Source organism: Coturnix japonica, chromosome 6 (assembly GCF_001577835.2).
Source record: "Coturnix japonica isolate 7356 chromosome 6, Coturnix japonica 2.1, whole genome shotgun sequence".
NCBI lineage: Eukaryota > Metazoa > Chordata > Aves > Galliformes > Phasianidae > Coturnix > Coturnix japonica.
Genome location: NC_029521.1, coordinates 1,605,752 through 1,632,468, shown reverse-complemented (window position 1 = coordinate 1,632,468; position 26,717 = coordinate 1,605,752). Strand labels below are relative to the sequence as shown.

The following is a 26,717-nucleotide window of genomic DNA, read 5'->3' as shown; positions in this document are numbered from 1 at the left end:
GTTGTCAAGATTTAGGAGTTCTGTTTGCATGTATGAAAATGGGCATTTAGATTGTGAGTTTGATAAGACATGAGGAAGGCATCGTAATCCTTTTTTGTTCCATATAAAATATGATGCATGGGATTGTGGCCCTTGTCCGATATTGGTAGGTGTGGCCAGTACTCATAGTTCATTTCATTGTTTCAAGATTACTTTTATATAAAGTGACCAATAACACAGAGCTCTTCACGTTCCTTTTACATTAACAACTGCAAGGCAATAAGCACAAGTGTATGGTGACTGAGCCTATAACCTGTAAAACATAGGAACTAAGATCCTTGATGGGGTGGAAGCTGGAAAGGCTAGCAGCTTGCCATTGCCTTTTTAGGTGCTGTTTCAGACTTGTCTTGCAACAGGCTTTTATTACACTGGTTCTTGGCACCTTCTTTATAGGACCACAGCAGTTTTGCAGAATTACTCAGAAGATCAGGCCAAATATTTCTGCTTGTGACTCGAGTCTGAATTTGAGCTTGAGCCCATTGTGGTAAAGAGCCTGTTAACTCACAGCACTGCTTGCTATTCCCTTTGCCAGCAAGCTGCTCTGTGAACAGCTGCTGTAGCATGAAAGGCCAAAGGGAAGTGCCTTAGTTTTGCCCTAGTCCTTTCACACCTCCACGTCACTGGAATATGCCCGAGTGCATGGTAAACGGCAAGCAGTCTCGCTAGTGCAGAACAGCCTGTACAGTTGACTTTAACTGAAACATGAATCATCTCAGTCCTGAATTATTTTAATCCAATCAGTCATCTCTGTTAAGGGGTGTAAAGAGACAGCAAAGCGGAAAGAATGGCTGCCAAATAGAGGATACAGGACACAAATAAAGCTGCTAAGATGAGATGAAATAAGAACTAATAATGATTTATTTCAAATGCCACCGGGGTTATCATGTCTATGGCTTTAGTGGGAGATTTAGGTGTAAAGAGTTTTGTGGGCTTTTCCACAAATGATTATGGTAGTGTCAGTTGAAGTGAATGCAAAATGAAGTTGTTAGTTGCACAGGGAGTACACACAAGAGTTTTCAAGTGCTCCTAAACAAATTCTCCCTAATTAATATATGCTTTTCAAGCCTCTTGTAAGTAGACAAGCACTAACAGCTGCAGTTCTTTTTATAGACACGAACTAATCTCTAGTACATGTTAGAGCTGAAGGATAGAGGGAACAACATGCTGTGGATTCATAGGGCTTTTCTAAACATCATTGTATTCTTTTAATACACTTTAAAAGATGAAGGGAATGCAGAAGAGCAGAGTATAGTCTTCAAGAATATGAATCCTGAACTAAATTGTAACAGGAGTTAAAAAGTCTAGCTCTTAATGGCACATTGTACACAAATGTGTCTTATTAACACAAAAGCATGTGTAAGCTTTGACCTATTTTCTTAACAGGTTCAGCCTTCTGCAGTCTGTATGAAATAGGCAACATTCACTAGCTTTTCTTCCCTACTGTCGCCTGGCTTTCTTGGCTAAAGATGGGGACAATTATGTGCATCTTTTCTTATTTTTAAGTTGAAACATTAAGAAAATAATTCCTCAGGGTAGAGAAATATCTTTGAATGGGCTTCCTGTTTCAAGATAGGTTTTCCCCATTCTTTCTCCTTATTGCCAGTTGTACGTATTGTCAGTTTAACATTGTTTTCTGCATGGAAACAATATTCAGTTGTGGTAGATGAAGGGAGAAAATGTGCTACTTTTTTTTCCCATGCCTGTGATTTTACTTTTGTAGAAGCAGCCTAGAGTTTATATTTTCTTGTGGTTGTTTATTACCTGTCTGAATTAACCATTTGTTTGTGATCTGACATTCAGCTACCTCAAAAGCTATCCCCTCTGTTTTTTAATTCAATTCAGAGTAAGTCTCAAATATTATTAATGTTCCACGTCTTCTGGAATTGACTGGATGCTCCGTCCTTGGAGGTGTTCAAGGCCAGGTTGGCTGGGACCCTGGGCAACCTGATCTAGTAAATGTGGAAGCTTGGGGGGTTGGAGCTTCATGATCCTTGAGGTCCCTTCCAACCTGGGTCATTCTGTGACTGAACTTCTTTTTTTCCTGCTAAGGAATAAGCTGGTTACATTTGTGTAGTCTTATGGCTTTGTCTGATACAATATAAGGAAGAACTGATTTACTTAGGACAGGGTGACTTGGGTGGTTTCTTGTATTCCTTGAACCAAAGTGAGAACTATTGAGGCACGTGTTGCTAAGAACTGCTTTGATAGTTCTTTGTGCCCTATGCTTTTAGACTTAGAAGGGATATATCCCCACTGTGGACTGACTGTACCTTATCATATATAGTGTAGATTTCTACAGATTGTGAGTTATTTCTATCTGTTTATTTTTGTGCTTCAGAAGGAACAATGGGGAAAAGCAGGTTCCTTTTTCATCCTCTAGAATCTCAGAAATTAAAGAAACAACAACAACAAATGTCTGAGAATTCAAATTAGTTCTCAAGTGCATTACCTTTCAGTTGTGTTGTACAAGAAAATGAGGAAACTTCCTTATTAATGAGAGGAAGGAGCACTCAGTGTTTTCATTTGCTTGAGGAACTTCAATAATGAAAGCATCTCCAGAAAGTAATTTAAGTGTTTCTCCAAATAGCTTTGAAATTACTCCACAGTAATTGGACAAAGGCTGGATCTTGTACTTCCCTTTTCTCTTGAATTAATCAAAGGAGGCGGCTTGTAGGTGAGATCCATGTGGCAATGTAATGTGCCTGAGAAGGGTAAAATCCAAGTGAGAGAAATCATTTATTTATTATTGTTTTTTGAGCCACAAAAAGAAGGAATAAAATTGCAGTGCGACTCAGATCAAGTGAACCATTGGAGTCAGTTCTGCCCATCTTGTATTGTATTTCTGTAGAGGTGTTTCAGAGTAAGGTAGGAAATGTTTCTGGTTTCAGCTGGTTCATGGTTTTTCCAGTGGTATTGTTGAAGGGTGATATTCTGGCTTGTGCTACTCAGCTGTTGGAGCTCTTGTTCTGCTTGTGGCTTTTGTTTCTTGGGTACAGGAAAGCAGCACTGTATCCAGAAGGCAGCTCTACTCCTTGTGCACTGCTGTATGTTATTATAATGCTGGGTATCTGAGATGCAGATGTTCTATGGCAGGACTCTCCTTTTCTTTGTCCGATACCATTCAGGCTCTCACCTCTCTAAAGAATGCAGGGTTTTAAAAGAAATGTGTAACACAAACATCTGCAAAGGAGATCAGGCTGCATCATCTATGAAAATGACAATATATTTAGATCAGTGCTTTACCTAGGTAAGACCTACTACTACCTCAAAGCCTAATGAGATGAAGTAGGTCTGAATACTTTTGGAGTGTTTTGAGTATTGTGGAGGGTGGAAGTTGAAACAAGTTAGTGTATTTGCTTTAGTGTACTACTTAATCTAGTTTACTTTGAAGAACCAGGCTAATGACAGCACATTCAACTGTGGGAGGAAAAAAAGTACTGATAATGCACTCAAACAGTATAGTGTAATACAGTACTGTGAAGCATCCTTCTGTTAAGAAAAATCTAGACAGATGACAAAGCAGCAGTTTTGGTTTAAGATGAGGCAGTGTTAAACAGTTTAAAATAGAGTTTTTGAAGAGGTGAGAGGGGGGCAAACTAGAGAATGGAGTGAAACAGGAAAAGTTTAATCTGTGTTGCAGTAGCAGTGCTATCCATCCCTAGCACAGGACCTAAAAAAGAGAGCTTTAGGATAAGGCTAATGATAGCTTGTAGGAATCACTACTGTCAATAAAGATTGCTTTTGTTATATTTTATTGTTGCTGCAAAGATGAAAACTGTTGTCTTTTTTTTTTTTCCACCTCTCAGCTCTTTTGTTTCACTGTCTAGAATTAGGGCAAGTTGATTCCTTTGAGGAATGCTTTAAAGAACAAATGGAACACAAATATCAGCATGCCACAGCTTTGTTAAATGGAAGTAGACAGAAGTACTATGCCCATAACTTACTGAACAAGTGATGTGACGTTTGAGAAACTTACCTGGATTTCCTCCATGCTGCATTTTTCAGATGCTTTGCACTACCCAAAACAGAGAACAATAAATAGTCAACAGTGTTGCATTGCAGTGAAGTACTTGCTATGTGTTTATGACTGTCTCAAAAGGACAGCTAAGGAATGGCTATTTCCACTTGCTGTATACATCCATTTTGATAGCTTTATTTGAACAATGTTTCCACTCTGCACAAAGGAAGTCAGAAGCAGATGACCTATTGAATTCAACTTAAGTTCTCTTAAGAAGCAGAGTTTAAGGAGAACCCTGTAGTACATATATTCTCCGTCAATTTCTGCTTGGTTTCAGCAGTGTTCTACCCATTGAGATCACATTCTGTGTTCTAGTGGGCATCTCGTGACTATTACATCTTGGCAAATAACTTAGTTTGTGCTCAGGGACTGGGAATGCTATTAGGTTTTGTTCTCTCATTTAAACCCATGCCAAATATTAAACTAATTCTTACAGTAGATGCAGCAGAATGTTCTGTGACACTCATTTCCTCCATGGGTATTTCATCTGTGACTACAAGTGTCTGTAAAGTGAACACAGGTGAGGAAGGCATAAATTATAGGTATGTCACCATGTCCCATGTACATGAAATACAAAGGTTGGTATGAAAGAGAGGGGACAGAGGAAGAATGCAGTAATATTCTAAATGTAATTTTTTACTACAGTATATAAAGTAATTTAATGAAGGTAGATTTATTTTCTATCACTCACCATATAAGCTTGTTTGTTAACAAACAGTGAGACAACGGAAAGATGAGTCAAGTGATTTGGGTAATATGGGGAAATGTATTACAGATGATACACTTAAAAACAAACACAGGACAATGTATTGTGCACGTGTTCAATGTAACAGCTCTTTCTCTTGCCAGAAATACAACCAAGTCAGCTGAATAAATGATTCAGAGCTGTAAATAAAAAGCTGATGACCTTTTACAGCCTCAAGGACATTACTTACAGGTTATTAACTTAAAGGTTATTCCCATCTTCTAGGCAAGATTCTTCATGATTAATTACAGTAAAATGTGTGATTTTGTTGACCTACCTGTTGTCCAAGAATTCAGTTACTACACATCCTATTACCTTCCCAAAAATCCCAGAACTGTGGGTCTTCACTTTAGGTCTGCCTCCTATGTCACTAGTTGAGGTTGTATCTTTGCCCATTTCATAGGAAACCTGGCTGCTAGCAGGTCTGGAGATCATACTGGTGATATCAGTTTCTGTATCAGTACAGCCCTAAAATGAACACAGCAGAAGCAATAGAGTGGTCTTGGCTTTCTGGCTGAGTAGTATCATACCTAAACAGAACTTTTAAGAGACAGGCGCTGTGTGAAAGTTATGCCTGGAAAGTTATGCCATGTGCAACTCCATACAGTGTTTTGCTTTAAAGAAGTCCAAAAAACTTATCAAATCTAATCAGTCAAATTTGGCTTTTTGTTTTCTTATTTGGTTATTTTGGTGGGCTTTACTTCAAAATTTCTAATGAAATGGTGTTTTTATATATATAGAAACTTTTCTAATGCACCTGGCTAGTTTAGAAATGCTTGTTTTCATGAAGGATTCCTGATTTTATTAAGCTTTATTTCTTTAAATGCAAAAACTAACAAAAGAAAAACAAAATTGCAGAGTTTTGCAGGAGTCAAGACTTCTTTTCTGCACTACCACATTTATTTCCTCACTCTGTTGGCCTTTTCATAACTTTTTTGATTAGACTGAGAAGTCAAAAGAACATAGAATTAAAGGAAATTGAAATGTCACTAAGAGCAATGTCTGAAGTCTGATTATGAAAAAATCAGTGAGAAAATCATTGTCTTTACATATACTGGGAGTCTGTATTTAAAGCCATTTGAAAGTTACTAATGTAACTGTAGTAAGAGAGAATGCAGAACTACAAGTATTTGCCTATATCCAGATGCTCTGCAATATGTTGGGTTTTACCTGGAATGGTAGCAGAAAGGTGTTGAGGTCTTTTGTGATTCAGTAACACATTCATTGATTTACTTAAGTCTGATGGGTAATGTTTCCAAATATGATCAACTTTACTTTCAGTAAGCACTGTTTCCTTAAAGTTTTGGTTTCACTAAAGAATTTTTCAGTGACCAACAGATATTGGTTGTATTGATGGGCAGTCAGCTGAATATGAGCTGTCAGTGTGCCCAGGTGGCCAAGAAAGCCAATGGCATCCTGGTGTGTTTCAAGAATGGTGTGGTGAGCAGGACTAAGGAAGTCATCCTGCCCTGGTGAGGCCTGACTTCAACTACTGCGTTCAGTTTTGGTCACCTCAGTACAGAAAGGATGTAGAGGTGCTGGAGCAGATATGAAGAAGGGCAACAAGGCTTGTGAGGGGCTTAGAGTGTATGTCCTACAAGAAGAGGCTGAGGGAGCTGGGGCAGTTAAGTCTGGGGAAAAAAGATGGATCAAGTTTTGACAGGGTGAGTTTTGGTTGAGTATCAGGAAAAGCTTTTGTTCAGGAGGGGTTGTTAAGCATTGGAATAGGCTCCCCGAGAAGGTGGTTGAGTCACCATCTCTGTATGTGTTTTAAAACTGAGTGTGATGCTTAGGGGTATGATTTAGTGGTGGGCTGTTAGAGTTAGGATACTATGGTTAGGCTGTGGTTGGACTTTCATGATCTTTAAGGTCTTTTCCAACCAGGCATTTCTATGATTTTGGTTCTATGCTTGCTTTTCTGTGTCCAGGCTCAAAGTCTGATCAGTCAAGATACATCCTATAAGAGTTATCAGGCTTTCAAGCATGCTCTGACTCAAAGCTTCCCTTGCTATTTAACATGCCTGTTGTCCGGTGTCTTCTCTTCTTCTTTCAGTGTAAAAAATGGATGAGAATACAACATGCTACATTTTGCTTTTACATGTTGGCCTTCTTTTATTTTTGCTTTGTTCCTGTCATGACAATTTTATGACCATGACAGTCCCTTTATCTTCTCTAGAGTTCTTAGAATAAACAGCATGACATGTTTTGTTTAAAGCAGTTATCACTTTGGAGGGCTCTCTATGAGAATCAATTGCTTTGCTGATAAAAAATACATGCATTGAAGTGTCTTTCTTACCGATTCACTGTCAGTGGTGGAAGATAGTCGCCTTTTTCCTTTCTGCAGCCCATTTGTCTCAGAAGACTGGCTGGTTACAGTGGTTCGCCTGGAGGAGGGATAACTGTCGAAGGACCGTGATTCTTTAGGAGAAACTCTCAACAGGGATCCAAGACAGGGAACGTATGTTGCGATGGCTGTTCTAATGGACAGGAGGTAGGACAAATCAGAATTTTAATGTTAGCATAAAAATTTAGTCATCATATGCTGTGCATTTATTCAGAGAAATAGCCTAATGCTGCATGGTCTGGAATATTACTGGTACAATAAAGAGTTTTCCAGATATCCAGTGTCTAGTAAACAATCACCCTACAATATCTCTTATTAACAGTGAACCCTAGAATTCAGATGTATTACTTGGCAGGAATGAGAGTGTTAAAGTATAACTCTTTGAACTAAAGGGACCTATTAAAATATTTCATCTGCTTTCAGCTTAATCAGGGTAAAAATAAGATTCTGTCCCTTTCAACTGAACCTTGCAGAAGCACTGCATAATAAATTGTTTTAATCTTCCCCTAAGCAGCTATTCTGTCTTTCTTTAGCACATCTGCCTGCTATCTGTAGAGCAGTACAAAATGCAGCTTTATTATAGAATTCTTTTACTCATATGCAACATAATGAAAGTTTTGCACAGCTTTTTTCTCCCTCTCGGTCTTCCCACTTAAGAGTCTGTGCCTACACTTCTGTCAAATTGAGGGTCTTTGTAAAGAATGGAACAGTATATTTGTGGCTTTACTGCCATCCGTCAGATCCCACAGCCTGCATCTGAACTTGGTATGATAATGAGCATAGATGTTACAGCTTAGAAGAAATACTATCTGAAGTAAGGAAGCATGAAGAAGGGGGAGAAAGATGCATGAAACAGGGATGGAGTAACTTGACTTACAGGGTTGCATTCCTCACTGGCATGGTTAACTTAACAAACTGCTATTTGTAGTGCTGACAGATGTATGGATCTCTCATGAAGATAGTTAAATTTACATTGATTTCCTCTGAGCTAGGAAGGTCTCTATCTTCTATCATGTGATCTGTAAGTACAGATCAGCATTCCAGAAACATCTCTAGCTCCCATCTGCACAGTAAACTGTTATAAGTACAAATTCCCCTGGCATTTATGCAGGCATTGAGAAATTTGCTTGGAGACGAGAAGGCTGTCTTGCAAAGGTGAATGAGTTTGGTCACTAGTCCTTTAAGTTACTGTCTGATATTCACTGCTATGTTAAATTTATTTTACAAGAGTTGACTTACCTATATTTAGGGTGAGTGATGGCATAAATAATGGGGTTATGGATGGCAGAAGCTTTGGCAATCACGGCTGGTATTGAATTCATGAAAGGTGTTAGAACATGAGAATACCTAAAGTAATGCAAATAAATAATCTATTTAATGTATGTACGTCACATGCTTAGTACTGAGTTCTCAATAGTCTATGCAGTTATACACTGACAACACAATGTATTATTACTGCTCCATGGAGTTGTTAAAAGGAGATGTTCTCTATTCAAGCAATGAGAGAGGAAAGTTCTACATCCTTTGCCTGCAAAGATGTGCACCAGCCTAATTGTGTTTCTGGGAAAGGCGATTTTCATGATGCTTTTCTTGCAGTACTGCTCTGATTCAGTGGTAACCCCTGTGTTATTTACCCTAGAGACCAAGTCTGCCCACAGTAAATGAAAGCATGTTCATCAGAGTATGTTTCAAACTCAGCAGATGTACTTGCTAAATTACCTGTCACTAAAGATGCCACTAAATAAGTGTGCAGAGTGAGGCATTATAGGGAAAGATATCAATTCTGCTTTTCTAACTTTTTTTCTGGTCTGAAACAAGTCATGAGAAAATTCATTCCTGACATTTCACTCGTGTTACTGTTGCCATGCATTTGTGCAGGTTTTGTGCCTTCAAAGGATACAGAAATTAAGACTGTCTATCTGCTATGTTCCTTTATCCAGTTCATCTGAAGATGCTTTGGAATAGCCCATAGACTCTTGTCAAAAGAAGGGCAATAGAGCTGCTCTGACCAGAATAATGCTTTTTGTAGGCAGATTCTCTGTGGATCTGCTTAGGAGTTAAGAACTCTTCCTAGATTGTTAGAAAGAGTTTTAAGTTAAGGTGACTCATTAGTCAGTCTTTCTTTGCTAAGTTAACTTCCTTTCCTTTCAGCAGCTCCTTTTATGAGACATCAGTTTAACCTCCATCTTTAACTGTTTTAATTAGCTTTGTGTTCCTGCTTCTATTCCTAATATACTCAGGGATTTTCTTAAGAAAAAGCTGAATGAAGCTGTACTGCTTACTTGCTGTCTTTGTGAGCAAAACCTGCAAATGTTCACGTGGCAGATGCTGTGCAATTATAAAATTATCCTTCTGTTTTGATCTTTGTCAATGAGAGACACAAGCTACAGGTCAAGTTCAACCAGCACTTGATCATGCTTCAGTAGATGCCGAATCATATGGGACAATCTGACAGTTTGTGCAGCTAGAATGCTTAGCTTAAAGCATCTTCTATTGTTTTGAGGTTACTTAGAGCAAATAGTGCTGTAAGGCAGCTATGATTCATTCTATTTTCTCACATTTCTTCTATCCCTACTGGTCTCATGTAACTGGTGGGAAGTGCCTGGCACCTAAGTCTCCTGTGATAGGAAATGAGGCTCTGGTGTTGGATGTAGTCTAAGGGTTTTAGTTTCTGACTGAGGAGCCTTCATGGGAGAAAAAATGCTCTGGATACTGTAGGAGAATGTTCTCTTAGCAGGTTTTCATTTTAAGCAAAATATTTTTAGAAATGCTGTTTTTAGGAAGCCACGTTTGCCTCTTCCTTAGGTTTGTTACAGCGATCACTTTCCAAAGTGTACTGTCTTCTACTTGAGGATTTCAGAATCTTTGTAGTTTACAATATTTTCTAGGGCATGGTGATATCCACTTTAGAAACCCTAAACTGAAGCACAGAAAAATGAAGAAGCTTTTTCAGTGTCATCCTTTAGCATAAGAGAATTGTCTACATACAGCCAAGGCATCCATACTACCAGTTTTTGACTTGCACCAACTTTAGTCTGGTTAATATCAGTCAAGCTGTGTTTAGATTCTATATCAGTAGTACCATACTTCCATTGAAACTACTGTAGGAAACACTGATAATTAGGTAAATGAAGGACATACTATTATGATTTATATTTACTTTTATGGCTAATGCCAAAAAGTTCCTCACTTGTGTATTGATGAGCTTGATTTTCTTATGTGTGTATGAGATTTCACCAGTTTGATGTGACACAAGCAAATAAATAGTGTTCAATTAAAAGTGGAGAAAAAATTTCCCCTGGGTGATTCTTTTTGATTCCCTTAGCATTTTGGTGCTAAATAAAATTCAGGTAGCTGAAATATGCTATCACAGAGAACATGCATTCAGAAATCATCTGCATTGTTTCTTATGTTGAAAGTAAACTTCCTCCTCCTGTTTTTTTTCCTTGATAAGTCAAACTTAAAAAGTCAGTCAGTGTGTGCCTTGTATGCTAAATGTCACTCCAGAATTGTTAATGTTTTGAATGCATTTCAAGCATTAGCCTTGAGTAGTTTCACCTGTCTTTCCCAGTTGCACACCTTTACTTGCTGATACATTCACACTTACCCAGCAAAAGCTACCAGGGCAACAACAGAGTATGGTGACCAGGAAATAACATAGAGCAAGATGATGATCAGTGCTATTTTGGCCAGCTTCCACTCATTCTTCATCCTATGGTACTGTTTCTGTAGCTCTTTGTTTCCGTGTTTGCATCCAAATGTCTGTATAGACCTGTGGGAAATAAATTGAGGGTTGAGGGAGGGACTTGCAACAATTGCTCTTAGCACATAAACTAACCTAAGTCACATACTTGTAACATGTGTTAATATGTGACCAGTCCCTTGCAATTCAATGTACTTCAGTTGCACTAATCAAGGTCAAAATTTAAAACTGTCCCACACTGGGAGAATTTCTGCCTCAGTCAGGTATTCTATTTAATTGGACAAATATAACTAGGGAAGTCTTTGCTTCCATAGGTCAGATCATTGCATTTTACTGTTGGTCTGCATTTTCTAGTTGAGCTGATATTTAAAAGACATATCTAAAAATAACAGCAGACAATGTCTTGCGTTTACACAAGGATAGCTTTTTGTTTCAGAGACGTATGATTACTTCTATCTCTTTCTCACTCATCGTAGAACGTAGTGTTTGCAGTTGATATCAATTTTTCCCATGGAATAGCTTTTATGCGCTGTTGTTGGGCATCTCTGATGTCAGTTTACTATTTCTTTTCACTATTGGTTGAATTCTATAGTCCTTTCACTTCCTTCTGATTTTTGAGGTTGCTACTTGTACCATTTTCTGTATCATTAGCAAGTAAAATGAACAGCTCTGGTGTAAATTCAGAGCCCTGAATGGTCCTTCTACACATTATATTTCTTACCATGTTGACAGAACTCTTACTTTGTTTCCTGTTTCCATTATACATATGAGAGAGAAAAACTTTCCAATTTTCTTTTGATAGTCTGTTTTATGAAAAAGAAAACAAAAGTCATTTAATGAAGAAATAAAGACTTAAGACTTTTAGTTACTTACTTATTGGCCTTCTTGATAGCCTCAAATATGAAGACATAGCTATATATGATAGCAAGCAAAGGAATGAAGAAGACAAAGCAGAAAAGCAGCATTGTGTAGGCACGGACTGATGGTGTGAAAGTCATGTAATCCCAGGAACAGGAAGTGAGCAGGCCTTCAGGAACATAGGCACCTAGAGCCAGGAGAAGATATAAACCACAGTGTGATTCTTACCAGTGTTCTAAATGCAGGAGTTGGACATAGATACTCAGAATAACATGGGATGAAATCTGAAATCTGAGTCTTTTTGTTCCAATTCTTGAATTTAACTTTAAGCTCAACATGGTTGAAGTTCATCTTTCCAAATACATCAGTGGGTCATGGATCAGACCTGTACTGTTTGCAGAGAAGTCCAGATTCTCTCAAATTGCTTTCTTCCAAAAGTGTGAAATGAAACTGATTGCTTTAACTGCCACTTGTAAAAGCTTCTACATATTAATTGATTCTGCAAGGGAAGGAGCTATGTAGTGTGGGTCAAATTAATTTTGTGGTGGAAGAAAGTTGAGTACATGTAGAAATAGAATTCCTTAGAGAAACTGTGTCAAACAAGAGATTCTCAATGGTAATGTATTTCTCATTTTAATTTTCTTTCTTAACAGTGATATTTTTCTGTTGAGCTGTTGAACTCTTAAAAATACTGTACCAGGTGTGTTCAGATGCATCCAATTTTTGCATGAGGGCTAGTACTGTGGATACTACTGAAATCTAATTATAAGGTAATGATTTAACACCCTTCAAGTTAGTATTCTGCCTTCTCCCATTAAAAATCCAGTATCTAAGACTGTATTGTAACTTAGTTCTAACCCTGCCTCATTCAACTTAAGGCTACTTCCTTTGGTGTTGGGGCTGGGCTAGTTAAACGTGCCTCATATTAAAGGCAGGCACAACAAACTGTAGCAAGTCAAAAACAAAATCTTCTAAACAAAATCTTTTAAAATTCAACTTTGCATCTTTTTTCCAGCATTCTTTGGGGAAAACAAAACACTGCTAAATTCTCTCCTCAGCTGAGCTGACACATTCTGTTCTGGAATTAGGGAACACAATAATAGGCTGGAGTTTTGAAGGATGAGTTCATTTGAACTTACTGGCTGAAACTGGTGACTCATAGGAAACAAATTAATGTTACTGAGATGGATGCAAATGAAGAATAATAATAGGAACTCTCTTTGTTACAAGTGGCAGTGATCAAGTGTGTGTTCCTTGTAATATCTGAATGGACAGTGCAGCCAATATCCAGTGCCATTTGCCCATCTAGAATACAGCCACATTGTACTTTTTGTGATTGGTATCTTCAGTTTCTATACGTATTTTATCAATTTGCCTGTGACTGGTTTTTGAGGCCTAATATGCACACCATTAATTCACCCATTTCTTAGAAATCTAACAGACCAGTTTTTAGTCCAGTGTTATAAGGGGGAAAAAAACTTGTATTCCATTTCACTTACTCCATCCAAAGAAGGGTGGGAGGCTCCAAGCCAAAGAGTACAGCCAGACGCCTACCAGGATTATAAGGGCCTTCTTCTTAGACATCACTCGAACAGAAGCCAGAGGTTTTGTGATGACAAAGTATCTGTCCAAGGCAATCACCATCAAAGTGATCATAGATGTAATGCCAAAAAGAGCTCCGCAGAAGGCATACAGCTCACAGCCTTTCAATGAAGATGACAGAAGTAGCAGTGAAATTAATCTACTCATGCTAATTAATTTATGGGAGGTTCAAGCCTGTGTTTCCTGTAAACTAATGTCTTCTGGGATTCATAAACCAATGGAACTTCAGTTTTTCAGCAGTTGTAATGCTATTTCAGAGCTACCTTTTATCTTGCTAATTTTCAGTCATTGATTTATGATGTTCCTAGTAGAATTTTTTCAACAGTTCCATGATATCTTGCTTAACTCCCTGTTTTATTGAAGGTCCCATAGAAACATCTTTTTTTGTTCAGCAATGCCTTCTAGCTACTTTGATATTATGATATCATTTGCATCTCAAGGTCAGGATCACTGTGGTAAATATTCAGACTATGAGTATATTCATAAGTAATTTTAACAATTCAAACATTGTCATGACTAGATACTGGGGATCAGGGTTTCTTTTTCTTAGCATGTATGCAAGTGAACACTTTGAAGTAGAAAGAAACACCATGCTTTTGGTTATCAGAGGTCAAAATAGCAATGTTGATTCTCCGATATCCCTCTCTGTCCATGCCTATTCAAGAAGCAAAGACGAGTCACCTTCTTACTGTAATTATAAAAAGAATAAAAGCAACTTCCTTCTACATGTATGTTTGTGTTTGTTTGTTTTTTTTAATATGTTACTAATTGTGGACTCCTTAGGAGTAAGTTTCCTCCTTAGTTTTAAACACCTCTTAGGCCAAAGGTGAAAATCCCACTATTGAAGCCTGCAGCAAATGCACCGTTGACTTTAGTCGTGTACATTTCACCTGCAGTTTGAGAATCTATTGAGGGAATACTCCTTCTGCCTGCTGGGACAGAGGTTTTGCTGTAGGATCCTTCCTTGGATAATGACTATTTACATTGTAAAATGATTTGGAAAGAAATCAGGGTTCATTTTTTCTTAAGTACTGCTGCAACTTTTTAGAACATTCTAATTACTCTTGTAGTTGGAACTACCAGATGTCTTCTGCAAATCATATGTTAACACTAACTCCCACAAGAACATTTTGCTTACTGTACAGGCATTTTCGGTTAATATTTCTGTTGAGAAAACTTACTGTTGCCAAGCTTTCTGGTGCAAGCCTCTGAGCTGATTATCTAGAGCTGCTGTTAAGTTGATTTGCTAGTTGGTGGTTGTTTGTCACAGGGCTTTACCAGTAGTTACCTTACGAGATGACTTAGAATGTATACTGGCAAGGAGACTGGTCCTGCATCTTAGCTTGCCAATGTCTCCTTTGTATCCTGTGCATGTAATTTTTCTCTTTGTGACAGGAATGTGTTTGTTGCACAGGGACAAAAATGTTCAGGGAAACTCTGGTTTCAACACTGAAGCAATGTTGAAAATTGCAAGCATACCTGAGGATTGGGAAATGGGAAGTTAACTGCCACTACAGTAAGGCAATACTTAGTGATTATTGGAAAGTAGATATACAAACCTTTCTCACCAAAAATCCAACGTTTATGGAGACTGTTGGTGAAAAATACTGGAGACTGCGTAATGGACATAAGGAAGTCACTGACAGCTAGATTGATGATAAATATATTGGCTGGTTTCTGAAGGGTCCTACTCCTACAAAGAGAAGATCAGAAGGAATGTTGCTTTAACACTGTGGCACTCTTAATTATGGTGTTACTCTTTCCTGCCAGCTCTGTCAGCTTCACAAACACTATGGCACTCTACAGAACAAGTTAGGACAGAGTGCTTCTCATTGCCCTCCTGAGAGAACATAAGGCTGTTTTACATCCTTATCCTGCTGTGCATTTTAGAGGACTGTTTTGATAACCAGCTCAGTGGTGGGGATAAATCACATTGTTCCTTAAGTACTCTGACCCAGTGAGCTGCATGTCCGTGATTAACAGGAAATTAAAGCTGATGTGCTCTATGGATTTGCTGGATCTGGGTCGTGTTAAGCTGGAGGAGGGATAGCGCGTATCTCCACGCCGGCAATCTTATCAGCAATGACTTACAAATGCAGGGATTAAGCAAACTTTAGGTGTACCACATCAAGCATTTTGTTTCACATCAGTTCTTCTTTGTGACACTCATTTCACTTGCACATATGCTGACTTTGAAGAGAACAGCAGCCAGCCTTCAGTGTACTCTGCCTACACATGTTATTCATAACATCATAATACAGTCCTTTAAAGGGTACACAGAGAAGCTCAATGGAGAGCTCCGTGGTTCGTGGCTTAGTGTAATTTTTTTTTTTTAGCTCCTTTCTCTACATTTTGGTCTTAGACAAAAATTTAAGGTACCTGAATAAATGATAGGTTCTTTGCAGTGATCCAGAATCAGTGAGCAGATTTACAACTCCTGTCAATTTGGGAGCAACAAGATATTTTTCATAGATACTTAGGGGCTGCTTTTTTTTTGTCCAGTAATCTGCTAAGTTGCCAAATGAATCACTTTAGGATACCTGGCTGTGTTAGACTTCTGTGACTTTTTGAGACTGTTCTGTAGGCATCTGATGCCCGAACTTCTGATATATTACTTATTTTTCTTTCAGTGTCCCTTTTTATCTTCATAACGTCTTCAAATAAAGGCAGGCTGTCTCTCTCAGTGGCAATGCAACTGCCATGGCTGGATTTGCTGTATGGGGCCAGTCAAACTGCTAAGCTAGGTCACTTACTTCACCCTTGTCTCATGTGTCTGGTCTGCATGCCAACACCTGATCTGTTCTTTAGACTGTGTCATTCACGCTGAAATGTTGGTATCTGCTCTGAACTCATACACTGATATGTAGCAGAAAATGTGAGATCACCTGTGAAAACTTCCTACTGTTTTAGCTTTTTACTAGTTAAAAGCATTAGATTAAAACAAGCTCAAGAGCCTGGTTAGTTCGGTTCACACTCCTGTGATTCAAGCTAACCCGGTCAAATTGTCACATAGTTTTCATTCTTTATGTTTATTAAAGTAATGGGTAAACAAAGCAAAAACATTTCTGTGTGTTTTCTGCTATAGCTGCGTTTCCATTGCTTGGCACACCTGGGTGAACCTTTGCAGTGTTGCTAATGGACCACAGATAAGGAAAAGAAGTCAGGCAGAAGAGTCAGGTTGCCTCTTTGTTTCACAAAGCAATGTCTCTTGATACACTTACAGCAATAGTGTGTCCGCACTGTGCGCAGACAGCAGTCATGATGCAGTTAATCTCAGTAATTAAACAAGAATAAGTACAAAACGAAATACCTGCAGAAAGCATAGATGACCAGGAAATTACCCAGAGTTCCTGTGATCCCCACGATAAGGATGACTGTTCCAATTGTATAGTGGGCATGGTCTGGGACATCCACTGTAGGAAAAGCACCGCGAGCATCTTTCACTGTCATCTTCTACAGAGCAAACAAGAAATCATGGGTAGATTGTCAGACTTTGGTGAATAAGCTGGTGTGGGCCTCTCTAGTAGAGGGAACTGATCAAGAGTGTGAAATGCTAGCAAGCATAGCACTTGGAATAAGCTAATTACTTTCAAATTACATTTACATTTGATCATCTTTGGGAGCCACATATACACCATCAGGAATGCACAGGTCAGTGTTCTATGCTTTTACTTTGGATTTAGAATTTTAATGAAGAAAAGCAATTTATTCCCTCTCAAAAGAAAAGATATAGGAGGTGACATTTTTATTGCATCTGACATCAAATAATGTGGCACATAACAAGAATATTTTTTCATTTCATTAAAGTTTCTGTACCCAGTAAGTGTGATTTCTGTTGTCTGCTGACAACGCTGACTTTTCCAATTAAACAGAGGTCGTGGAAAACCTTCTATTGACAAGCGTGCTTTTAATCCTTTAGTAATATTGGTATTTTGTTTTTCTCAGTAACCAACACATTGCTACCTGCTCTCGAGGCTTAGGTACTAGAGGCCTGGCAGCACTGACCAGCAGTCTGGTGGAAACTGAATTACAGATTGGAAACATTTAAACAGGAAAACTTTCTAGTTTGCATCTTGTTTATGTATCAGTTCTATTTTCAGTCTGGACTGAGTGAAGGTATTTTGCTTTTTGTTATATTTGTGGTAAAGCACTCAATAAAAGCGTGTGGATTTTATCTACTAGTAACTTGTGGCAAAATTTACTAAGTAAGTCTGGAGACTGTAGCATTTCAAATAATAATTTAAAACATTTTTTTTTTTTTTTAGTACATTTCAGGAGCTACAGGCACTTTTTAGACCAAACGACCCCATCTTTGTAATGAGGCAAACATGAAGTCTGCAGCCAGGAAACAGGATGACCTAACAAAAAAGGTAGAGGACGTGCAAACTGTCGCTGTTCTGCTGCCTTTTCTTGTGAAGTCAGGCACAGAGATCTAAACACACACCTCTGTGCAGCTGCCACTGTCCTAAACGTGCTTTGGCACCAGCTCCCATCAGTTAATGTAGCCATGACAAACACAAAGCCCCGTCCTCATTCATCTGCACAGTTAAATCCCGTCTCTTTTTCATTGCTGGGTTTTTCTCATCATGGGTGGCACTTGCTCTGGAATGGCATGCCACGGCCACCACTCGTAATTCAAGTCTGTCAGCTGCAGCCGTGGCATTCCTCAGCTACTGAGCTACAGGAATCATACTGTGTCAAGAAAGCCCAGCAGATACCTTGAATAGTTTATATTTTTCCTGCTGTGAATATCGTCAGTCTGGCTGTGGCCTAGGATCCAGGGCAAGGGATCAAAGTGTGCCCGTACTGAGCATAAATAATGCTGTGAGGCTGGATGTGTTCTCTCCCAGAACAAGTACTGGGAGGTGGAGTTAGAGCTATCGTATTCTGTTATTCCTTCCCAGGAAGAGGAAGGTTGCTGGTAGGAAAAAGGAAAGCAGTGGATGTAGGTATGAAACTCTCACTTCACGCTTGGATTGTGTCAATTGCTGGCATTCACTGCTAGAATGAACTCAGGAGTGCCTTTGACAACACCCCAGTTATCAAAGGACCTTGGTGTTTCCAGACCATAAAGGCAGACATTACTTATAAATAGATCTCTGAGATTGGCTTGAAATTATAAGAGAGAGTTTGCATTTAAAACCACAGTGCTGGTAGCAAGAGCTGAACCCTACGAGAGTCTGAAAGTGTACAGACAGAATTGTCTTTGACTGTGAGCTGGAGATCTGCCTGTGGCAATGCTCAACAAGAGGAATGTGCTCCCCTTGTTTCTTTATCAGCAGGGATGAAATGCTGGACAAATAGTCTCATCTTAGAGACTGAACATGTAGCTCTAGCTGTTATTATAATTGGAGCAAAATGTTATGATTGCATCAAGGCTGATATACTAACTGAAAGACAGTATCATGATGTTTTTTTGTTCAGGTTCATTCAGCAAGCATAAGTTGGCCTCACATCATAAAAATCAGTGGGCATCTTGCCCATGTAGAAATTGCTTTACTTAACACGCCGTCAGTAAAGTAACACAAAATCCCATGCTAATAGCAAGTGGAGTGGGAGAGTCGGAGATAAAGCTATTTTAATTAAATTAGACCAGGTGTTCTTTGGTTTGGATTTATTTATTTTTTATTTCTGTAGCTCTATGGATAGAACATTTTTAAACTGCTGCTCTGCAGAGAGTGAATCATGATTATTAATGTAATGGAGATTTCTGATATTTTCCTCTATAGCTATCCATTTAATCAGAGCTATAGCAAGGTAACAGAAATGAAGCAACAAAAGGAGCTTGTTTTGGCTACAAAGAGCAGATTTAAAGTGGCTTTAGTTTAAATTAAATTTGTGGGGGACTAAGGACAAGAAAAAATTTCAAGGGTAGATACTGGTGGAGAAATAAAAGTAGTGGAAAAGGTTATTTAGGAAACAGTAGAAGACACTGAAATTACTTATTTGGGAATGAAGCAGGCTTAGAGACAATTAAAAAATATCAAATGTGAAATAAATAAATAAATAAATAGATTTTTAATTAAGCATTGGTGGGGCATAATGCTAAATAGACGGAGAAAGAAAGGGATTGGCAAAGAGGAATAAATTCACATTTTAGTGTGGACTTCCTGGAGATGGGCTGTTTTCACCATAGAATCCAATTCTTGCTGTTCACTATGAAAAAACTCTATCATTTAATAATAATAATAATTTAACTCTTTTTATTGGAAAGACAGGTCTGATTCAAGGCTTCTTGAAGTTAGAGATAGGTGCTACCTGATCCCAAAGGCATTAGATCAGATCTAAGCACTTCATCACTGAGTTGCACGCAACACCTTCCTTACTAGAAGAGGAAAACACTCACTTGTCTCAGTCACCGCTAGGTCTTACAAGGGAAAAAAGGTAACGCTTAAGGAAATCAGAACAACAGCTTAATCAAGAAATGAGACAATTCTTAAAGCTTTTCTCTGATTAGCATTGTTTAGCCCATCTTCTGTTTTCACCCCATGGTATCAGTACTTACAGGGCACAAGAGAATTAAAATCTCATTTTTCCTGCTATGGTAATTGTCCTTTGAGAATGCTCTGTCTGAAAAACTACTTCAATTGTACTGGCATTACTAAACACAACTGCCTTGTTTATTCTTCTATTCAGCCTGCTTTCTATGTGCACTTATATATCAGAAATAATAAGTCACAACTTGAAAGAGTGATGGAGCACCTGGAGGGAAGGTGTGGCCCAAGGGAGAGCCTTGAGCCTCCCCAACCAAGGGGAGCTCAGGTTTGCACACTGCAGCTCAATGACCGGAATGGGTGAAGCCAGGATCCACCCCTTCCCAGACCTCATTTAAGGGTTGCTAGTGGAGGTGCGGGTGTTTTGATAGAGATCCATATGTGTTTGTGGCCTTCTGAAGGTAAGTGTGTTTTCCTTCTGCATTTCTGGCTGCTGCATTTGGGCTTCTTGTTTGCTGTACCCTGGGATTGTGCCATTCTGCTGTTATTGCTGTACTTTTCACTACGTTGTAGCATTTCATCATTGCAACTTAATAACAAAGACTTTTTTTTAAAAGCAGGCAAAACCAGCACTTGGTTGTTTTTCTTCTAAGTGATGTGCAAACACAGCTTGTTCCATGTAATGTGGTTCAAAACAGCATCAAGTGAGCAAAGAAACAGAACTGGGAACTAAGAAGTTGGACTTTCTACTGTGGTTGGTTAATGTGCTACAACTTCCCTGAGTCAACCAATAAATATATGTGTATCTGAGGCTCTGGACCACTGGGTGCCAGTATACCCACAGGCATTCTGTATCGTGGGTGGTTTAGATTGGTATTAATTCTGTAGAAAGCAATTCACTGGGCTGCACCAGCTTCCTGATAGTCATTGTAAATGTTGTATGCTTCTCAAATGAGCTAACAAAATGGTCGCTTGAGAAGCTGTGGAAGACATCAAGGGAGTAACTGAAATGTTACACAGTCTCTTCACAGTATGTAGGGTCAGTTTGAGACCGTGTCTTAATACCAAGGCTGGCTTTTTGTGTCTTCCTTAAGAAAGGGCTTTATAATTTGTTTAGAAATGATGAAAGCTGTCCTTTTGAGAGAGCTGTAAAATAATTAATGTGTGATAGGCAAGCCATTTATTATTTATTTATGTTATAGTTTTGAAGAATCAAAAGTGTCTGAGAGCATTGCCCAAATGTTTCTTGGGCTCCATCAGTCCTGGTGCCACGACTGCAGCCCTGGGAAGTCTGAATGCATAATGAACAGCGATATGAGAATTCCCTTCCCACTCTTAGCAGTTGGTTTGTGTCCTAAAACAGAGTTGTTATCCCTTTGAAAAGATAATCTTAATGGAGGATATTTTTATCCCTCATTTATAGGTGTAATCCTTTTCTAAATCCTACTCTGTTATTTGCCTTAAGAGTCAGTGGCAGCAAGTTATGAAGGTTGTTGCATGTCAGTGTATTTTCTACCATTGTGTTTAAGCGTGTCCTTGTGAAAGCACTAGAAGAAGAGGGGAAACAACTACATTTAATGCAGTCTTTCTTCTTGAAATGTTTTGTGTTATCCCTAAAAAAAAGCTTGTCTATTGCCTATAACAAAATGGCTAATGCAGAACTGGCCGTATTGTCAGCTATCATTCAGTAAACATGAGATTTAGAATCTTGAGATGCTTTTGGGGAGTCTGGGGGAGTGATTGATGTTTGAGTAATCCTTGCTGTTGTGGCCTCCTCTCTGGAGGCTGCAGTGAAATGTGGTGCCTCTTTATACTTACTGCCCCCTACCAAAGCTGATTACAAGGAAAATCAAAACCATTCTGCAAGGCTAACTCGAGGACCCAGCCAGCTTTAAGGTGAGTGCAGCACACGGCTCCTTCTGCTGAAACAGGGAATAACTGTCAGCCAGTCACAGAGAAAGAACTACGCTCTTCACTATTTACTCCTCTGAGACACCTTGATAACTTTCTACTAAAGCTAGGAGTGATGATAGTAGGAGCCGGGCCACAGATGTACTTATACTAAATGTCATATTTGACATAGCCCACTGTTCATATTCTTCCAAAGGCGAGAATGTGAAGTAATATTTAGTTTATAGGGAAACAAGAAATCCTCATAGAAACATTCTGGAATTTGAACATGGTTCAGTCTTTGTTCTACTTGATTAATTGATTTGTTTGTTTGTTTCAAAAATGGGGAACACAAAAGACTTAGATAAGGATGTTTTCTAGCTAATCTTGCCTGGACACCAGATGGATTATATCTAATTCAGCATAAAACTAGATGAGGAAAAAGAAATATGTTGTTCATAGGGATCCATCTAAGTGTTCATGCTGTAGTCACTGGTTTTGCAGAATGACTGCATTAGTGGAACAGAGCCCAGTTCTGAAGCATAAGTTTTATCACTCTCATGTTGACTTTGATACTGTATCAGGTCTCTTTGCTCTTAATTTTACTATGAGCAGAAGTGATGGAGTTGTTTATTTATGCATTATGGTTTATAGAATTGATGGTAATGTTAAGCCTTTTGCAGTACAGCAAATCATGCAGATAAAATATCACCAGAACAGAAATACCATAATTTCCTAGAGTTTCTAGGTGCAGTTTTTGTTCTGTCTGTAACTGATAGCTCTTATTTTCTTCATGGTTTCTTGCTGATTTCTGATCTTGCTTCTATTGGCACTTCTTCTGTGATGACAGAAGAAAGAGAATTGAAATCAATCCCACCTTAATTATGGTTTCAGCAGGGCGACACCAAATGCTGAGCCTTCTTTCTAGTAGGCAGCAGGGCTTTCCATGGACGGTGTTTGTCCTTCTGAGCAATCAGAATGGTAGATTTTGTATCTGGTCTTCCGGATTTAATTTCAACCACAAGCAGCACATATTGCTTTCAGTCCTGAAAGTCTTTTAAACCAATCTTCGTGTTGAATTAAAATACACAAGTTCAAAAATACTTGACTTAGGGGGAGGGAATGGGCAGCTGATTTCCTCTTCCAGCAGAATAAGGACAAAATTCATTTTGAGCTTTTGAGCGTGACTCGCTCTGTCCCCAGATTCCTTTTCAATTTTTATATGCTCTCCAGTCCTAGCTTCCCTTCCCTGCTTTGTTCTGCTATCCTCTTTCATTATGTTATCCATCTAATTCAGTCTGTAAGCGCCTTGGCTCAGGATGCTTCTCTGTTTATTTTCCCGTATTACACAATGCATATCCAGATTTTATTAAAAACAAACACTCTGCATTTTTACTGTGCAAATAGAAAATATATACTGCTGCTTCATTTTAATTTAGGATCAAGCTAAAACACCTGATCCAACATGCTATGTGTATCAAAACTAGCTTGTGCAGATCGTGCCAAAATACCTGGTGTGACCATATCACTATTTTAAGTTGAAATTCAGATTTTGAGAACTTCAGAAATTGCTTGGATATTTTTTTCTTTCTAACAGATTTTGTACAAACAGCATGCAGTCTAATAGTATACTGAGATATACTGAGAGACACAAATGAGAAGAGTTTTCTGAACTCTTTCTATTTGGGCTCATGGTACAGAATATTTTTAGAAAGCCCCAAGAGATTCTGTCCTGAGGATTCATTATAGCAGAACTCCACCTTCACGCTTTTAAAGAGAGCTCTTTGGTGGAATTTACCTGGAAAAACCTTCTGAAAACTTGGTTAATAGCAAGTAACAACTCTTCAGCATTTACATAATTACTTTGCTGCACTTACAGGCTATTACAAAAACGATGGGGATTTCCATTTTGGATAATACCACAAGCAAGCATTGCGTTTGAACTATTAACCAACTGTATAACTTAACAAGAACATGCTGTTTTGGTAGTTTACATTATATTCAGCACGCTTTTCTATTAAACAATTCTCCCTGTCTCCTGCCCAGGTAAAACTGCTGAAGAACACTGCTTCTACAGCCTTTTCCATAGTAAATATAGGAATATATATATTTTAAAGATTTCACTATGCTGTTCAGTATTGCATCACATCATTAAATCAATATGTGGACCTTAAATGTCTTATTTACAGTTCTGTAAGTGCCAGCTTTGCCAGCAGAACTACTTGCTACAACTGTTAGTGAGAGAAAGCACTTACTGTTGGGGCTCTGAGAGGCGGGTCCATCTTGTCAGCAATCGCTCCTGAGTCATTCCATGAGTTGAGGGACTCCACAGATTTGTTGCAGATCGAGTCTTCAGAGAGATGAGATATCCCCCTTTGAACAGGCTGGCGATTTAGACAAATGAAGTCTAACCAATAGCAAAGAAAGCAAAGCTCTCTTCTGATTTTTAAGTCGGCCAATTTACCTTTGTGTGTGTGTAAAGCAGATTGTCAGATTCTCTGTCTGGAGTAGTGCAAGATCTAGTGCAGAGTTTCTCACTGGAGCTTCAGCTTGCTTTATTCCATCTTCAGCTTAGCAAAGGGCAGCAGTGGCAGCTTCCATTTAAATACAGAATCCTGCAGGGTCTGCACATGCCCAGTTTGTTGTTTGTTCCATCCAGTTTCAGGCTTCACTTCAGTGACTGATGTTCACTTAAAAGTACTGTTGTCTTCTTTGCCTTTGACAGCGTTATGTCTGAATTTTAATGCTGCCTGTACAGTATATCCAAAGAGAAATAAGGCTGACTTCACCAGCTCTCTTAAATGTTAGACTTTACTGTTCATTTTTACCATTCTGGTGAATTAGGTTTTCGGTCTCTGCATTGGAAGAAGATGCATTTGTACAGTTCTGCTGAAACTGTCTGAACTCAAATAGGTTCTGATATTTAACAAAGTGCATGTGTGCACTTCTGTCCTGTAGAATTCAGGTCATGGTTGTTTGTTGGTCCGTGTCTAAAAATAAACAGGAAAAAAAAGAGAATAAAATCCACTGTCATCATCCTTCTTTTCAGTTTAAAATAAACTGATAACACACACAAATGCCTCAAGCAGAGTACAACAAATAACTTTTTCAAGAGTTGTTTGCTTTCATTCTTCATTGTGTTTATAGAACGTAAATTGGTAGATCCTTATTCACAAACAATTTCCTTTATATTGCAGTGTACTGTTACCAATTACTGTATTTCCAACTGAAGACCCATTATAATGGTAAAATTAAGTTTATTCATTAAAAAATAATACAAAACAAAAAAAGAAAAAAAAAAGAAAGAAACCCACGAAACTATTCTAGCACATACGGCAGCCTCAGCATCATAGAGTTTAGGCCTTCAGGCCACCATTGATATCATCCTAATGCAACATATTAGCTTCATTGCAGTTGGTAATAGATGGCGTGAACTGTTTCTCGGGAGCTTTTGTGAGAACGCTGTATTGTAGCAGTGGGAACAGGATTCCCCCTACTCTGTATGGCCTCCCCTTCTTGTGTACCATTCCTTCAATTTGCACTTGCAGTACCTAACATTAAATTAAGGGAAAGGGGATTGCATTTCTTTGGTTGAACAGGAGGTGCCTGTGTTACTGACATAGGTGACATGTGTCTTTATCAAAAACAAATCCCTGTAGTGCTGCAGATTCCCCTTCGCTGACAGCCATTTAAGGAAGGCAGCATTTATCTTGTATCATCTGGTTACTGTTCAGTGGCCTGATGATACAAGATAAATGTTACCTTCTTCAATTCTGCAGGCTGTTTAACTGAGATACTTTTAAATTAACTGTCATCTGTTATATAGTGAGAAGCAGTGATTTCTTTGGACATCCCTGTAGGGTTAGATATGCCTAAGCTAGGCTTAAACTAGCTACCATGTCGTCATTTTCTAGGGTGTACTCTTCACCTACTGTCAAAATCTCGCATCGTACCCATGAATATCATTGTGAAAGCAGTTGTGGTGTTGATTATATGAACTTCATAAGAAGTTGACGTGAACTCAATCACTGTTTCCTTGCATTGGCTGCTGCAGCAAACATTTAGCACACTGCAGCTACAAGGCAGCAAATAATGATGTTGGTCTCCTCAAGGGACAGAACTTTCTAGAATATAATTTTGCTTTTTACTACTGTAAAGAGTCGTTCCAGAAAGCTACAGTATGAAATTGGCAAGAGCTTGTACTGACAGCAAGAGAATAGCACAGAAAGTACATTTTAATGATTGAAACATGAAGAAAGGAAGGAAAATGAGATCCCCTGTTTTGGCGAACCTTATGTTCAAAGAAGTTGGGTAGTATTATACTCTGCTCTTAACAATCTGATGTAACAAAATTCAAGGGCAGGCATAAATACTAGATGAGAGATATTATTTATTTCTGTATTCTAACTTTCTTGCTCAAATACGCTTAGTTTTCTTCTTTATGTCTCAGTTCTGAGCAATTCCAACATTCAGTCTCTTTACTTATAGCTCGGATGTTATATTTTCATTTTAGTTGGGGCACAGATTATCTTTTTTCTTCCTTCTTATTTATTCCATCTTTATGGCAAATCAATGCGCTGAAATTTTTTCATTCCCAGTTAGCATAGAAACATCCACCTCTTTGGCATTTCTAGAGGGGAGCGTAATACATTTGGCAGAGTAATCAAGTCATGGAGTTAATATTCCTTCGTGAAGTAGATTAGACACTATAGAAACATTGTCTTCTTGCTTCACTAGATTTAGCTTCATTGTACATGCCTTTCCAGACAAATTAATTTGATTAGTTCATTAGCTGCTGAGACTGTATTATGAAAAAGCATGCGGTACAAAGGAAAGTTTCTACCTGTAGGAAGTGGACAGTAGTCCAAAGCGAGCTTTTGATTTCATGTCCTTCCTTGAGCTGCAGGGCCTGCTTTTGTCAGTGCTAAGCATTAGGAGGATAGGTGAAATCTTTTTCACCTCTGCCTTTCCCCTGTTTATTCTGCAACAGAAGTTTGTTCTTTCCTTGCAAAGTGGAATGGAGAAAATTCATCAGTTAATGACTCCTGCTATTTTCTAAAGCCACTCTGCACATCTTATATTTT

General features: G+C 38.5%; 1 protein-coding gene across 1 annotated transcript; it reads right to left on the bottom strand.

The window, feature by feature from the left end:
• Positions 1 to 879: 879 nt before the first annotated feature.
• Positions 880 to 26,717, bottom strand: OPN4 (opsin 4). Its single transcript, XM_015866009.2, has 13 exons — positions 26,477 to 26,717; positions 23,889 to 24,623; positions 16,620 to 16,762; positions 14,869 to 15,002; positions 13,207 to 13,410; positions 11,723 to 11,894; positions 10,754 to 10,918; positions 8,386 to 8,493; positions 7,099 to 7,279; positions 5,118 to 5,270; positions 4,492 to 4,560; positions 4,016 to 4,054; positions 880 to 3,176 (listed from the first exon to the last, which is right to left on the bottom strand). Exons 2-13 carry the CDS (start codon positions 23,913 to 23,915, stop codon positions 2,985 to 2,987), a joined length of 1,587 nt encoding a protein of 528 aa, XP_015721495.1. The 5' UTR covers positions 23,916 to 24,623; positions 26,477 to 26,717; the 3' UTR covers positions 880 to 2,984.

Bases quoted from the DNA above. Each gene is read 5' to 3' on its own strand.
- OPN4 (XM_015866009.2), bottom strand. From the start codon at position 23,915: ATGGACCCGCCTCTCAGAGCCCCAACA. The intron at 7,280-8,385 runs GTAAGTCAACTC...CCTGTCCATTAG, and splicing joins ATCACTCACCCTAAATATAG to AACAGCCATCGCAACATACG. The intron at 4,561-5,117 runs GTAATAGGATGT...TTCACTTTACAG, and splicing joins GTTCTGGGATTTTTGGGAAG to ACACTTGTAGTCACAGATGA.